This window comes from Moschus berezovskii, chromosome 16 (assembly GCF_049115385.1).
Source record: "Moschus berezovskii isolate FMDL1 chromosome 16, NW_MosBer_1.0, whole genome shotgun sequence".
NCBI classification, from domain to species: Eukaryota; Metazoa; Chordata; class Mammalia; order Artiodactyla; family Moschidae; genus Moschus; species Moschus berezovskii.
This window is the reverse complement of record NC_142475.1, coordinates 20,573,411-20,588,810: the sequence shown is the minus strand read 5'-3', so window position 1 is coordinate 20,588,810 and position 15,400 is coordinate 20,573,411. Positions and strand designations below refer to the sequence as shown.

Here is a 15,400-nt window from a genome sequence, read left to right as displayed (position 1 = left end):
TAGTGTTTATATTTTAAAAAGTGTTATATTAAGAGAACAGGAAAGAAATGAAGACCATAATAACATTTCAAATTACAGGTTCAAGGAATGGGAAAATGAAGAAAGTATTTTAATCAACTACAAAATCTCAAAACTACAATTTTGATTGAAGGAAAACAAATAATACTGGATCTAAAAACAGTGTGAAATCACACTTTGGTCTGTAAACACATTTAGTCATGTTCTTTCACTCAGAAGTACAGCAAAAGGAAAAGTACAGGCAGAGGATGAGATGGTTAGAATCACCGACTCAATGGACATGACGCTGAGCAAACTCCAGGAGATAATAAAAAACAGGGAAGTCTGGAGTGCTGCAGTCCATGGGGTGGCAAAGAGTTGGACGTGACTTAGCCACTGAACAACAACCAAGTATACATAAAAATTATATAAGGTGTCACTAAAATGAACCATTCAAAGGTATAATAAAGAAGAGGTAGGGAGCGAAAACAAAGGGATTCATTTTGGGAGCTCTTCAATAATGATGCGAGACACTGAATTCCACCCTGTAGAGGCATCTCCTTTTGGGTAATCTGAGCAAGTACCAACCCAAATAGCAATGTCCACTAGTCCAGCACCAATGCCTTCGCAGAGTCCTTCCACTGCAAAACAAAGATGAGAGTTACAAACCTCTTTGGAATAAAGAGGCGAAAACTTTCAGCTCCATTTTATCATTTTAACATACTAGCGATTAAATCAAGTTAATGCACAGTAAATTTAAAATGCCAATATTTAATAAGGGTCTCATAAAGATAAGTTCTCATTTTCCTAGCTCATAAGTATTAAAAAAATATATACAGGCATCTCAATCAATGTGGAGAAAGCGTCTCACTTATTGTTGTGATCAAGTCTCAATGTGTGTATCTACATATCTATCAAATCATCATGACCTATATCTGAAATTGATTTTTATATGTCAATCACAATTGAAGTAATGATGAAAGACTATATAGTCAAAAATAAAGGGGAGATGTATTAGAGAAGTTTAATTGTTAGTTACCTAATGAAAACTATATTATGCTATAACTCCAGATTTTGTGATGTTTACAATGTTTTCCAATTTTTTGTAACAATCTCTCTTCCAAAATAATATTTATTTTTTGGCTTTATATATATATATATATATATATATGGTGAAGAATCTGCCTGCCAATGCAGGAGACACAGGTATGATCCCTCGTCTGGGAAGATCCCATGTGTCACAGAGCACCTAAGCTCACAAGCCGCAACTAGTGAGCCCGTGTGCAGCTGAGGCCCATGTCCCAAGAGCCTGTGTTCTGCAACAAGAGAAGCCTCCACAATGAGAAGCCCATGCACTATCACTAGAGAAAAGTCCACACAGCAACAAAGACCCAGCATAGCCAAAATAATAAGTAAATTTTTAAAAATTAAAAAAAACAGATGTATACATATCCATTCTATGGTATAAGCTCACAGGAAATTTTCTTTGAGGTTTCAGCCATAAAAGTAGAATTTATTTACTTACAGAGATGACCTAAAACAAAAAAAGGCAATTTATTTATGACTAAATAAAGAAAGCCTACATTTTTTTTTTTCTTTTGGCCACACCATGTGACTTGCGGGATCTTAGTTCTCCAACCAGAGACTGAGCCCTAGCCACTAGGAGTAAAAGTACCAAGTCTGAACCACTGCACCAAGGGAACTTTCTGGTGGTCCAATGATTAAGAATCCATCTTGCAATGCAGGGGATGTGGATTCGATCCTTCACTAAGAAACTAAGATCCCACACGCCCCAGGGTAAGTAAATTGCTGCACCGCAGCTACTGAAGCTGCATGCTCTGGAGCCCATGCCGTGACTAGAGTCTGTGCGCCTCAACAGAAGATCTCACATGACGCCAAGGAAGAGCCTGTGTGCCACAACTAGACTCAATTCAGCAAAAAAAAACAAAAACAAATATATATATATATATAATTAAATAAAGTTGTTGTTTTTTAACACATAGTTGTGTCCAACTCTTTCGACCCCATGGACTGTAGCCTACCAGGCTCCTCCGTCCATGGAATTTTCCAGACAAGAGTACTGGAGTGGGTTGCCATTTCCTTCTCCAGGAGATCTTCCCAACCCAGGGGTCAAACCCGGGTCTCCTGCATTGTAGGCAGATGCTTTTCCGTCTGAGCCACCAGGGAAGTTGTATTTTCTTAAAAAAAAAAAAAAGATGTTGATGCGATATGTAAGCTTTAAAGAAAGACCTTTCCATCCGAAGAAAAGAGCACTGGAAGATGAAAATACATATCTTTTGAACTTTATAGTTAAATCTTTAAAATTTAGGTATAGTTAAATTACAATGCTGCGCCAGTCTCTGCAGTACAGCAAAGTGACTCGGTTATACACATTCTTTTTTTCATAGTCTTTTCCATTACGGTTTATCATAAGATACTGAATATAGTCCCCTGTGCTATACAGTAGGACCGTGTTGTTTATCCATCCTATATATAATAGTTTACAGCCGCTACTCCCACACTCCCAGTCCTTTCCTCCCCCTTGGCAACCAGAAGTCCGTTCTCTATGTTGGTGAGACTGTTTCTGTTTTGTAGATAGGTTCATTTGTGCCATGTTTTAGAGTTCACATATTAGGGATATCTTATGGTATTTGTCTTTTTCTGACTTAGTTCACTTAGTCTGATAATCTCTAGATGCATTCGACTACTATTTAAACACACAACACTTTCTAATCAAATTTTAGATTTTATACCAAAATTTTTAAATTTTAGTGACTGCTTCTCAGATGGAAAGCACGTCTTCCTTTACAGCACAGAACTTAGTGAAGAGGCTTTTCATTCTGATCAAACCTTGTCTTGGGAGATGAGAGCATGGCTTGGTTTCTGTTCACCAGGACACTGATTCTCCTATTCAGGGTACTTTCTTTCCCTGGGCCTTTTCTATGTGCAAAGAGAAGAGGTTAAAATATCTTCTTTATGTCTTGAGGATATTGTGTGGATTTGAAGAAGAAAATGGAAGGAATGCCCTTGATTCCGTAGCAATAAATGTGCTATTTTAATTTTGGGGATCAGTATCTGGCTTGGGTCCCTAAGAATGACGAAATATTTCTTCTGATTAGCAGTGAGGGTATCTCTCCTCTTCCCTCTCCATTGTAAAGTATAAGATCAGAGAGAAATTTTTTCAAGAAATCTGGGAAATGAAGCTAGTGATATATACACCTTGTGATTCTCCTGGTATGTGCTGTTAAGGTAGGTCACCCCCACAGCTCACCTGCCACACACACAAAAAAAACAACTCAAGAAAGCAAAACAGCTGGCAGCCAAATACTGATCGTGGTGTATCTGGGTGATGACATTAATATTCAGTTCATTTCTGTTCAGCTCAGTTGCTCAGTCGTGTCCAACTCTTTGCAACCCCATGAATCACAGCACGCCAGGCCTCCCTGTCCATGGTTGATGCAAAAGTAGTTGGGGTTTTGCATTGTTGAACTTTGCCATTAGATATTGGAATACATTCTTAAATAAATGTGGTTACGTTAGACATCATTTTAATGTGCATTTCTCATTTTAAGCTTTTTTGCTAATGACATTCAGTTGAGTTCAGTCACTCAATCGTATCCGACTCTTTGCAACCCCATGGACTGCAGCACACCAGGCTTTCCTGTCCATCACCAACTCCCAGAGTTTACTCAAATATATGTCCATTGAATTGGTGATGCCATCCAACCATCTCAACTTTTGTCATCCCCTTCTCCTCCTGTCTTCAATCTTTCCCAGCATCAGGGTCTTTTCCAGTGAGTCACTTTGCATCAGGTGGCCAAAGTGCTGGAGTTTCAGCTTCAGCATCAGTTCTTGCAATGAATATTCAGGACTGATTTCCTTTAGGATTGACTGGTTGGATCTCCTTGCAGTCCAAAGGACTCTCAAGAGTTTTCTCCAACACCACAGTTCAAAAGCATCAATTCTTCAGCACTCAGCTTTCTTTATAGTCCAACTCTCATATCCATACATGACTACTGGAAAAACCATAGCTTTGACTAGACAGACTTTTGTTGGCAAAGTAATGTCTCTGCTTTTTAATATGCTATCTTTGTTGGTCATAGTTTTTCTTCCAAGGAGCAAGTGTCTTTTAATTTCACGGCTGCAGTCACCATCTGCAGTGATTTTGGAGCCCCCCAAAATAAAGCTTCTCACTGTTTCCCTTGTTTTCCCATCTATTTGCTATGAGGTGATGGGACTGGATGCCATGATCTTAATTTTCTGAATGTTGAGTAATCACTTATTACATGTAGTGTATTTTATACATATTTTAGAATATGGAAATTATGTTAGATAAAAATCAAGTTCGAGTGATTTTCTTATTAAAGTTCAAAATGGGTCATAAAGCAGCGGAGACAACTTGCAATATCAACAATGCATTTTGCCCAGGAACTGTTAATGATCATACAGTGCAGTGGTGGTTCAAGAAGTTTTGCAAAGGAGATGAGAGCCTTGAAGATGAGAAGTGTAGTGGCCAGCCATCCGAAGTTGACAATGACCAGCATTAATGATCCTCTTACAGCTTCTCAAGAAGTTGCTGAAGAACTCAATGTTGACTGCTCTATAGTCGTTTGGCATTTGAAGCAAATTGGAAGGGTGAAAAAGGTTGATAAGAGGGTGCCTCACGAGCTAACCAAAAATTTTAAAAATTGTCATTTTTGAAGTGTCATCTTCTCTTATTCTAGGCACCAACAATGAACCATTTCTCAATCAGATTGTGACGTGGGACGAAAAGTGAGTTGTATATGACAACTGGCAATGGCCAGCTCAGTGGTTGGACCAAGAAAAAGCTCCAAAGCACTTCACAAAGCCAAACTTGCAGTACAGAAAAGGTCATGGTCACTGTTTGGTAGTTTGCTGCTGGTCTGACCCACTACAGCTTTCTGAATCCTGGGGAAACCATTACATGCGAGAAGTATGTTTGATGAAAGTGAAAGTGTTAGTCACTCAGTCATGTCTGACTCTTTGCGACCCCATGGACTGTAGCCCATCTGGCCCCCCTGGCCATGGAATTCTCCAGGCAAGAATACTGGAGTGGGTTGCCATGCCCTTCTCCAGGGAATCTTTGGAACCCAGGGATCAAACCTGGGTCTCCTGCATTGCAGGCAGATTCTTAACCATTTGAGCTGCCTGGGAAGCCCGAGAATTGATGAGATGCACTGCAAACTACAATGCCTGCAGCTGGCACTGGTCAACAGAATGGGCACAATTCTCCACGACAATGCCTGATTGCACATTGCACAACAACCTACAAAGTTTTGCCTCATCTGCCATATTTACCTACCTCTTGCCAACCTACTACCACTTCTTCAAGAATCCAGAATTTTTGCAAAGTAAACACTTCCACAACCAGCAAGAAGCAAAAAATGCTTTCTAAGAGTTCATCAAGTCTCAAAGCACAGATTTTTACACTAAAGGAACAAACAAACTTATTTCTCATTGGCAAAAATGTGTTGATTATAATGGCCCCTATTTTGATTAATAAAGATGTGTTTGAGCCTAGGTATAATGGTTTAAAATTCACAAGCCAAAACTGCAATTACGTTTGCACCAACCTAATAGGTATTTTTCCCCTTCTACTTTTTCGTAGCTTCTAAACTCTTTCAATGAACCTTAAAATACAATGAAACAAATCAACCCTTCCCCCAAAAAAAACATAAAACCCCAACAGTTTTACATTTTCTTTTTGTTGTTGTTTATCTGTTTGGTTTATTTGGTTGTGCCGAGAGGCATATGGGATCTTCCTAACCAAGGATGGAACCTGTGCCCTCTGCAGAGGAAGCATGGCATTTTAACCACTGGACCACCAGTGAAGTCCAAGGTTTTTTGTTTTCTTTTTTAACAGCCTAAGTAACCACTGGTTTAATTGAATGTCCCTTCTCTCATACCAGTAGAAGCAAGCAGAGAATACAGAAACAATATAGAAAAGTTCTCTCTTACAAATGCAGCAGACTGTACCTATTATTTTAAAGAACAAGGCAGAGAAATCAGCCTCCTTATCAATATATGCTAGTGGTAATCAACCTTGGAGGACATTAGGATAACCAGGAGAGACTTGGGAAGTTCCGCCACCTAGGATGCAACCAGACCTATTAAGTCAGACTCCATAGAAGAGTGGTACCCAGGCAGGGCGATTTTTCAAAGTTTCCCAGCTGAACACAAGGTAGAGACAAGGTTGAAAACCACTGCTCTATGGCAATACTGGCTATTTTGCCATTTCATCTAACTCAGTGATTTTCAACTTTGTGATCTTTTTAGAAAAAATACAGCAGCTGGATTCTAACTATGAGATTCTGATGCAGTTGATCAGAGATGGGATTCAGGCATCCACATATTTTTAAAAAATATGCAGGTCAGGGAGCAACAGTTAGAACTGGACATGGAAAAACAGACTGGTTCCAAATAGGAAAAGGAGTATGTCAAGGTTGTATATTGTCACCCTGCTTATTTAACTTATATGCAGAGTACATTATGAGGAACGCTGGGCTGGAAGAAGCACAAGCTGGAATCAAGATTGCTGGGAGAAATATCAATAACCTCAGATATGCAGACGACACCACCCTTATGGCAGGAAGTGAAGAGGAACTCAAAAGCCTCTTGATGAAAGTGAAAGAGGAGAGTGAAAAGGTTGGCTTGAAGCTCAACATTCAGAAAACAAAGATCATGGCATCTGGTCCCATCACTTCATGGGAAATAGATGGGGAAACAGTGGAAGCAGTGTCAGACTTTATTTTTTTTGGGCTCCAAAATCACTGTGGATGCTGATTGCAGCCATGAAATTAAAAGACTCTTACTCCTTGGAAGGAAAGTTATGACCAGCCTAGATAGCATATTAAAAAGCAGAGACATTACTTTACCAACCAAGGTCCGTCTAGTCAAGGCTATGGTTTTTCCCGTGGTCATGTATGGATGTGAGAGTTGGACTGTGAAGAAAGCTGATCGCCAAAGAATTGATGCTTTTGAACTGTGGTGCTGGAGAATACTCTTGAGAGTCCCTTGGACTGCAAGGAGATCCAACCAGTCCATTCTAAAGGAGATCAGTCCTGGGTGTTCATTGGAAGGACTGATGCTAAAGCTGAAACTCCAATACTTTGGCCACCTCATGCGACGAGTTGACTCACTGGAAAAGACTCTGATGCTGGGAGGGATTGGGGGTGGGAGGAGAAGGGGACAACAGAGAATGAGATGGCTGGATGGCATCACCGACTTGATGGACATGAGTTTGAGTGAACCTCGGGAGTTGGTGATGGACAGGGAGGCCTGGCGTGCTGTGATTCATGGGGTCGCAAAGAGTCGGACACGACTGAGCAACTGAACTGAACAGAAAATTCTGAAGTGCAACCAGGGTGGAGAACTATACATAGAAAATCTGTGATGACCTACCATCATAGTGGACTCAAAACTAACCTTTGCTCTCTAAAGATCTGAGGCACATTGTGCAACGTCACTATTCTACGTACCTGAAGAAGTGCGATGAATATTAATTGTTGAATTCAGTTCAGGGCTTCCTTGGTCCAAATAAATTATGGCTTCAATAGGAAGAGGTCCTGAACACTCAGCTCCATTGAATGTGAAATACCAACGCTGACAGCATGCACTTCTGCATTTTAACCGAAGTGAGCCACTGAACAAAACTCTTAGGGCACTGTTCGAACGCATCTTTGTGAATGTACATTCCTATCACAAACACAGAAATAGGGTTTAATTAGCAGTTTCATTTTTAATTTAAAAGATGCTTTCAAACTGTTTCGTGAATTTTATTCAACTATTCTTTTCCCCAAAGTACATTTAAAAAGTTTGGCTTTTACAGAGGGAAACCAGTTCTTTGCAAGATGGTAAGAGACACTGAAATTAGAAACTCTAGGAAAACTGAATGATGGCTTTCTTAGAATTATTCACTCCATGGAGAGTATTTCTCAGTTTTACAAAAACAGCCAGGTTTCAGAATTTTAGACTAAACCAATCTATATATTTACTTTTCTTTTTCTTCCAAAATTATTTCCTATACTTTGGATGCTACAGATAACAGCAGTAAAGAAAATGGAATCCCTGCCATTATGGAACTTACATTCTAGACTACACTGCCCATAGATATTACTCTGACCTGTTTCTTTTCAAGCACCAGAAAACAGTATCAGGAGTAAAGTGCAGGCGGGGTTTTTAGTCTTTAACTCTATGAACAAGGATAAGACCCAGGGTTTCTGCCTCTAACTGGTCTTTGCAAAATTTGTCTGCTGACTCATGGTGCTATTATCTTTTACTTGCAAAAGGCTCCCAAACCCAGTCTGACCACCAAAAGGAAACTGGAAACATATTAATAATTCAGAGTCCATAGGGAAAGTTTTTAATTTTGATGAACTATAAAAAAAAAAAAGCAACCAATCTATAATATCAAGTGTTTAAAGAAGTAGGCAACACTTTAACAAAATGTTTTCTAGGAAATCATTTATGAAAGTCTAACTGGACATAGTCACCAAACTATGAAAGTTAAATGGATATTCTGTCACACAGAAGTCAAATCAAGACCATTTCAAACATTTTATAAGTAACAGAGCAGACATTAAAGAGCTGAGATGAGGAGCAAGGATAATATACAGGCTGCGACTTAGAACCTGAGAGCTTTTAGAAATAAAATTTCTTCTATTTTCCTGGTGGTAGTAGTGGTTAATATCAAGAAACGATATATTGTGGATATGGAACCATGCATAGAGTTGGTCAACAAAAGAAGAAAGAGGCCTGAAATGGCACCAGGTTCAACTCTACGCCACCCAAGGGACTTGCCAGTTACTTTGGAAGCAAACACTAAACAAAGTAATTTTTCTCCCTAAATATTGCTGAATAATTTTAAATGATCACTGTATTACATCTCTGGTCCATTCTACTCCAATTAGGCCAAAGAATTTTAAGCTGTGTTTGCTACCCAGAATAAGGACAAATACCACTGGACTTCCCACCTTTAGATAATTCCAATCGTGCAGTAATTTCTTGGAGATTTCTTTCCACCTTTATGTCTGGAACCACAGCAGAATTTCTTGAATTAATTTAAATTCACTTTAGGACAAGATTGGAAAGTTACTTACTGTCCAACACAGACAGTTTCCATTAAAAAAAAAAAAAAGAGTAAGTTATTTTAAGTGTTCTTAGGGTTGAAATAATTCAGTGACATATTTGTCTCAGAAATACCTTTATACGATTAGTTCTGAAGTTATCAATTTTTTCATTAATTCTAAGTTGAAAGTGACATGGTACCCATTCCTTAATATTTTTTATCTTTTCGGAAAAATAAAATAAAATCTCACCTAAAATGATCACTCAACTATGAAAACCTTTAAGTTTTATTTCAACTTTAAAATAATTCAGACTAGACTTACAGCAATTTTTCCAAGATCTATGCCATAATTCAGGGAACTCCATGAACACTGCTTGTAGTTAGGCGTCCAGGACTCCTCGAAGACTTCCCTCAGGCATTCCCCCTTCTCTCCTTTGAATCCATCTCGACCTGGGATCCCAGGGGTACCAGGGATGCCATTGGCCCCAGGGCTCCCGTCTCGCCCAGGCACCCCCGCGGGCCCTTGTAAGCACATGCCATTGTACTGCAGCAGAAAAAGAAAGGGGAAAAGTCTCTCACCACCTAAGATTCAAAGACTCAGTCTGATTAGAACTGCATTTATTTTGAGCCCTAGGAGTCAAGAATCCCTTCAACAGGAACCAGTTGCCAGTGTTCAGATAAGTCAATATGTATATACATTATATATATATATATATATATATAGGGTTTTAGTTCTCTGACCAGGGATCAAACCTGCACCTGTAGCATTGGAAGCTCAGAGTCTTAACCACAGGACCACCAGGGAAGTCCATATACATAAAGAACTGATTTTTAAAGTTATTCCTAAAATACTGCAATTTCTTTCCTATTCTTTTTTTTTTGCACAGACTTTACACACACACACACACACACACCAAACAACAAGGAAGAGAAAATGCTTTCATTTGTCTGCTTTTTCCTACTGCTCATTGTCATTTTTGTTTTAGTTGCTAAGTTGTGGCCAACTGTTTTGTGACCGCATGGACTGTACCCCACCAGGCCATGGGATTTCCCAGACAAGAATACTGGATCGGGTTACCATTTCCTTCTCCAATTGCTCATTGAAAGTATACATAATTTTTAAATGGCTGTATTCCAGAGTGAACATAATTTGATATAATGCTTATTCTTCTAACCCTATATATTATAAAGGGACTTAGATTTCAGAACTACAGTTTTATGCAAACATTGCACTAGTTTGGGATTGCCAAGTTATTTCTACTTGTTCTATCATAATGAAAATCTTTATCTACATAGCTTTATTCTTTTTTTGGAATTATTTCCCTAACATAAATTCTTAGAGATATAATTATAAAATAGCTGGATAAGCAAACCTTCTTCTCCTCTGATTTTCATGTGGAGGAGGTGTCACTAGGGGAACACTTCTGGCCTCCAAATCCACCTAGCCCACGCTGCCAAGGAGTAGGAGTAAGTGACTTCATTGCAAGTGTCCATGAGTCTTTAAGAGGGGAACAGTAATCTATCAAAAATTCTTTTTGGTAACTTGATTTATTTATTTATGGTTGTGTTGGGTCTTCAGTGCTGTGCAAGCTTTTCTCTAGTTGCAGCGAGTGGGGACTGCTCTCTAGTTAAGTGCACAGGTTTCTCATTGCAGTGGCTTCTCTTGTCGCAGAGCACCGGCTCCAGGTGCACAGACTTCAGTATGTGTGGCTCACAGGCTCAGTGGTTGTGGGTTCCAGGCTCTCGAACACAGACTCTAAAGTTGTGCAGAGGCTTAGTTGCTCCGAGGCATGTGGGATCTTCTCTGATCAGGGATCGAACCTGTGTCTCCTGCATTGGCAGGCGGATTCTTTACCACTGAGCCACCAGGGAAGCCCCTATCAAACTCTTATGCTATGATTCTCTCTCTTTCTCTTGGGGAGTGGTGCAGTAATATGATGTAGAGGTTGAGCGATGGATTCCAGAGTCATAGTCTCTGGATTTTAATCTTGGCTCCACCACTTATAAGCTATGTGAGACAGGACAAGTCATTCAACACTTCAACGCCTGTTTCCTTATCTAAAATGCAGGGGAAAATAATAAAGATTCTTACTTTGTAGGAGACTTCAGTGAGATGATACATAAAATGTGCTAGAGCAGTGCCTGGCACACAGTAAATATTATATTTTGCAGCCATGATTTTTCTTATTATTCACCCAAGACTGTGTGAGGCAGTTGCCCAGGGCACAGACCTGGGAAGAGAGCATTAGCAAACTTGCCAGCTAACACACATAAGCCATGAGCCACACACAGCAAAACAGATGCATCAGTGGTAAAACTGGATCTCCATCTGCCTAATTCCTATGCCTATCCCTGAATCGGTCCATTTATTAGACCCTTCAAGTCCCAAACCCAGTTTATTTAATATTTTACTTTAACAATCCCTATTTGTATAAATGATCTGATACTATCATTCTGTATAAATCTATTGTCCAGTGAGAACAAGAACAAAAAAATCAAGATTCCTTACATATTAAAATAACTTCAAATCTTATTTTTGAATTTTAGCATCCAGGATTGGATATGGTCATATTATAAAATTCAGGCACTTCCCTGGTGGTCCAGTGGCTAAGACTCCGAGCTTCCAATGCAAGGGGCCTGGGTTTGATTCCTGGTCAGAGAATTAGATCCCATATGCCAAAACAAAAGATCTCATATGCCAAAACAAAGATAGAAGATCCCATATATGGCAACTAAGACCCAGTACAGCCAAATAAATAAACATGTTTTTAAAAAGTCAGTAATGACACTACCTGGAAAAGGTCCTTATTATCTAATGTTTGCCGATCAATCTCCTCACATCACCAATTTGAATTTTACTTTGCTAAATGATTTTTGTGACTTCAACCACTGATATTTTCCTGACTTTAAGCGAAAAAAAAAGAGACACTTCTATGTATTTGCTGCCAGAGATATAAGAAATGTATTTAACAAAATTGCAAAAGTATCTGAAGACATGCCAAAGTACAAAACATTATAGTTTGATTTTTTTATGCTTAATTTTCATTTTTTTCATAGATATACTTTAATCTTATTTTGTAGATATACTTAATTTTCATTTAGTAGATATGTTAATTTCAGTAGCAGATATATACAATATTCAGACACAGATTTCAAGTGGGAAGGGAGAAATAATAACATTTCTGGTATTAAAACTTTTTTTTTCACTATTGTTTCCCTGAGAGCAAGATGTTACACAAAGTTTTATTTTTCTATGTATAAATTCTCAACAGGGGACAAAATTGTATACCTGGATAACAGAGGCTACCTGGCAATGTCTGAAGACATTTTTAGTTGTCACGACTTGCGAAGGAGGGATTGCTGTTGGCACATGGTAGATGGTAGTGAAAGTCGCTCAGTTGTGTCCGACTCTTTTCGACCCCATGAACTATACAGTAGCCCATGGAATTCTCCAGGCCAGAATACTGGAGTGGGTGGCCTTTCCCTTCTCCAGGGGATCTTCCCAACCCAGGGATCGAAACTAGGTCTCCTGCAATGCAGGAGGATTCTTTACCAGCTGAGCCACCAGGGAAGCCCAAGAATACTGGAGTGGGTAGCCTATCCCTTCTCCCGGGACTCTTCCTGACCCAGGAATCGAATCGGGTTCTCCTGCAGTGCAGGAGGATTCTTTATCAACTGAGCTTTCAGGGAAGCCCAAGATGGTAGGGATGTTGCTAAGCATGCCAGATGCACAGCACTGTCCCCACAACAAAGAATCATCTGGCTCCAAATGTCAACTGTGCTATGGTTGAGAATTTTTATTCACCTTTTTAATCTAAAAAACTGCATTGAGAGACCGCATAATTTTACTGAATTCGGTTCCACAGGTATTAATCTGTCTTCTTTCACTTTGAAATGCTAACCCAGCACATGATCGGTACCAGGCAGGGCTTCCATTAAGGTCTGCGGAATGAACCCCTGTTTCCTTCACTGGCCACCAGGGGGCAGAGCTTGCTGGACGCTTGAAAGGAAGGCTTTGAAAGACCCTGTACAAAGAGGCTGCTTTATAGAATCTGTTGAAACCTTAATGACTGCGAGGATTCTTTTCCCCCAGCAAAACCAAATCCAATCTACAGGATGCACCTGAGCCTGGCTGCACAATAAACTTTTCCAAGTCGGGCTAGAGTTGTGGGAAACCTCAGGTTCTGTAAATCCTTGGAGGGAAAGGGAAAAAATTGCTCGCTTTATAGGGAAAAAGGGTATTTTGTGTATCATAACTACAGACTCCTAAAATGCAGACTGTACATGAACCACATTCATTTGGTACAGTTTAAAACAATTTAGACACTCAAAATAGAACTATAGCCCTGAACACATAGTCTGCTTTGTGGAGGAAAATTACATACTACATCACCAAAAAGTGCAGTGTGGAATGGCAGGAATTTTTTTCCTGAGCTTTTGAATTTGGCATAGAACTAGCTGCCAGGGAGCTTGGTTTATTAGCTCAGTTTACAATGGCAGCTTAAAAAATTCAAAACAGTTTGTTTTTATTTAAAAAAAATGTTTAAATGCCCCTTTTATGTCCTGCAATGATTGTATAACCCATATTTGCTCAATGACTGAAGTTTATTACATGCCAAGGAATGTGATAGTTTTGAAAGGATCATTCTTGCTACAAGGGCAGAAAACCACTCTGCCCTCCAATGGGTTTGCTGACTTTTAGAAGGAAAGAGCTTTAAGCAAACAGACCTGCCTATAGATTAGCCCCTCAGAAATCACTTGGGTGACTTCCCTGGCAGTCCAGTGGTTAAGATTCCCCACTTCCAATGCAGGGCACATGAGTTCATCCTTGGTCAGGGAACTAGGATACTGCATGCCATGGGGGCCACCAAAGAAAGAAAGAACTTGGGCTATTTATTGCTCTCCTGGAAACTGTTTGATCCCTCAGTTCAGTTGTCATGCTCCTACCTGGTGGCACAGGCTGAAGACCCAGCTTGTCTGGAAGGACTGACTGCCCATCTGCCTAAATAAAACAACGAAATGGGTCCTTGGAGGCTTGGTGCTGGGCCCCTTCATTTTCTCTTCTGATCATAAACCCTCTGAGCTATTCCTGGCCCAGCTGTGACAAAGTAAACTGCAGCACATACTCCCTAGGAAGATGACCCAACATGACTCACTATCATCAAGTTACAAAAAGAGTTGGACCGATCCTGGGTGAGGGTTGTTATTCTATCCCGCTGGCAGATGTGGCCACCAGCCCCAACAAAGGACACGTTGCAAGTCCCTGGCCCAGGCCCACCCAGGGGATTAGCGAATCCAGGGTCTCGCTGACAGCTCCTTGGCCTACGTTCTAACCTCCCAAGCTCCTTATTCTACTCTCACTGCAGCCCAAACCCTCTCCGTCCTTGGGGGCGGGGGACGAGGTGGGGCGGCACAGAAGTCAGAAATTATTGGGCGACTCCTTGTACTCCCGGCGTCCCACCCAACCCAAGGCGCATCTGTGGTCCACGATGGCCCTCTCAGATCATTCTCCCTTGCGAGTTCCAGGACTCCACCATCCGCAGAGTCCAGGTCCTTTCTTACCCGCAGACTCAGACAAAGCGGGACCCCCAGGGTCACGCAGGGCCCCCACCCCCTTCCCTGGCCCTGCTCCGCGGCTCTGTGCCCTCCACCGGACTCACCAGGTCCACCACCTCCCTCTGCCGGAGCAGAGCCTTTTGCTTCCCTTTGGGGGTCTCGGAGGCGCTCGACGGCGCCCGCAGCTGGAGCAGCAGGAGCAGCAGGAGGCCGAGGAACCGAGGCGGGGAGGCGGCGGGGCCCTGGGGGCGCATGGCGCACGGCGGCCCCGGGATGCACGGAGCTGGAGAAGAGAGACCCGGGAGCCCGGACGACGTGATCACAGTCTGGCCCCGCCGCGCTCCGAGGCCGCCGCCGCCGGTTGCATGAATGCGCCTTTCACTCGCACGCTTCCCTCTCTCTCCCCCTTCTCCCTCCCGCCCCTCCGGACACCAGAGTTTCCATCCAGTAATAGGTCGGAGCCCCCACCCCGATCCCAAAGTGGGGCGGGCCGACAGCCGAGCCCGCCCCGTCCTGCGGCCGCCCCGCCCGCCGGGACCCTCGCGGGGCTGTGCAGACCACGTGGATCAGTCGCCCGCGGAGCCGGGGGAGGTGGGGAGGGGAGGGTGTTGCCGAGGTCAGTGAACCACACAGGTGGAGGCTTTGAGGACTGCGTGGAGATGGCACGACTTAACTGAACATTGTAGAGACATTGGGTCCAGAAACACCTGGATCAAACCCTGGCACCGTGGACAAGTTCTTTTTTAGGAGATGACATTT

The 15,400-nt window shown here is 41.5% G+C and overlaps 1 protein-coding gene across 1 annotated transcript; it reads right to left on the bottom strand.

Annotated features, from left to right (window-relative positions):
• Positions 1-15,042, bottom strand: CTHRC1 (collagen triple helix repeat containing 1). Its single transcript, XM_055432085.2, has 4 exons — positions 14,746-15,042; positions 9,408-9,629; positions 7,497-7,713; positions 1-638 (listed from the first exon to the last, which is right to left on the bottom strand). The coding sequence occupies exons 1-4, from the start codon at positions 14,893-14,895 to the stop codon at positions 496-498; spliced, it is 732 nt and encodes a 243-aa protein (XP_055288060.1). The 5' UTR covers positions 14,896-15,042; the 3' UTR covers positions 1-495.
• Positions 15,043-15,400: the final 358 nt, after the last annotated feature.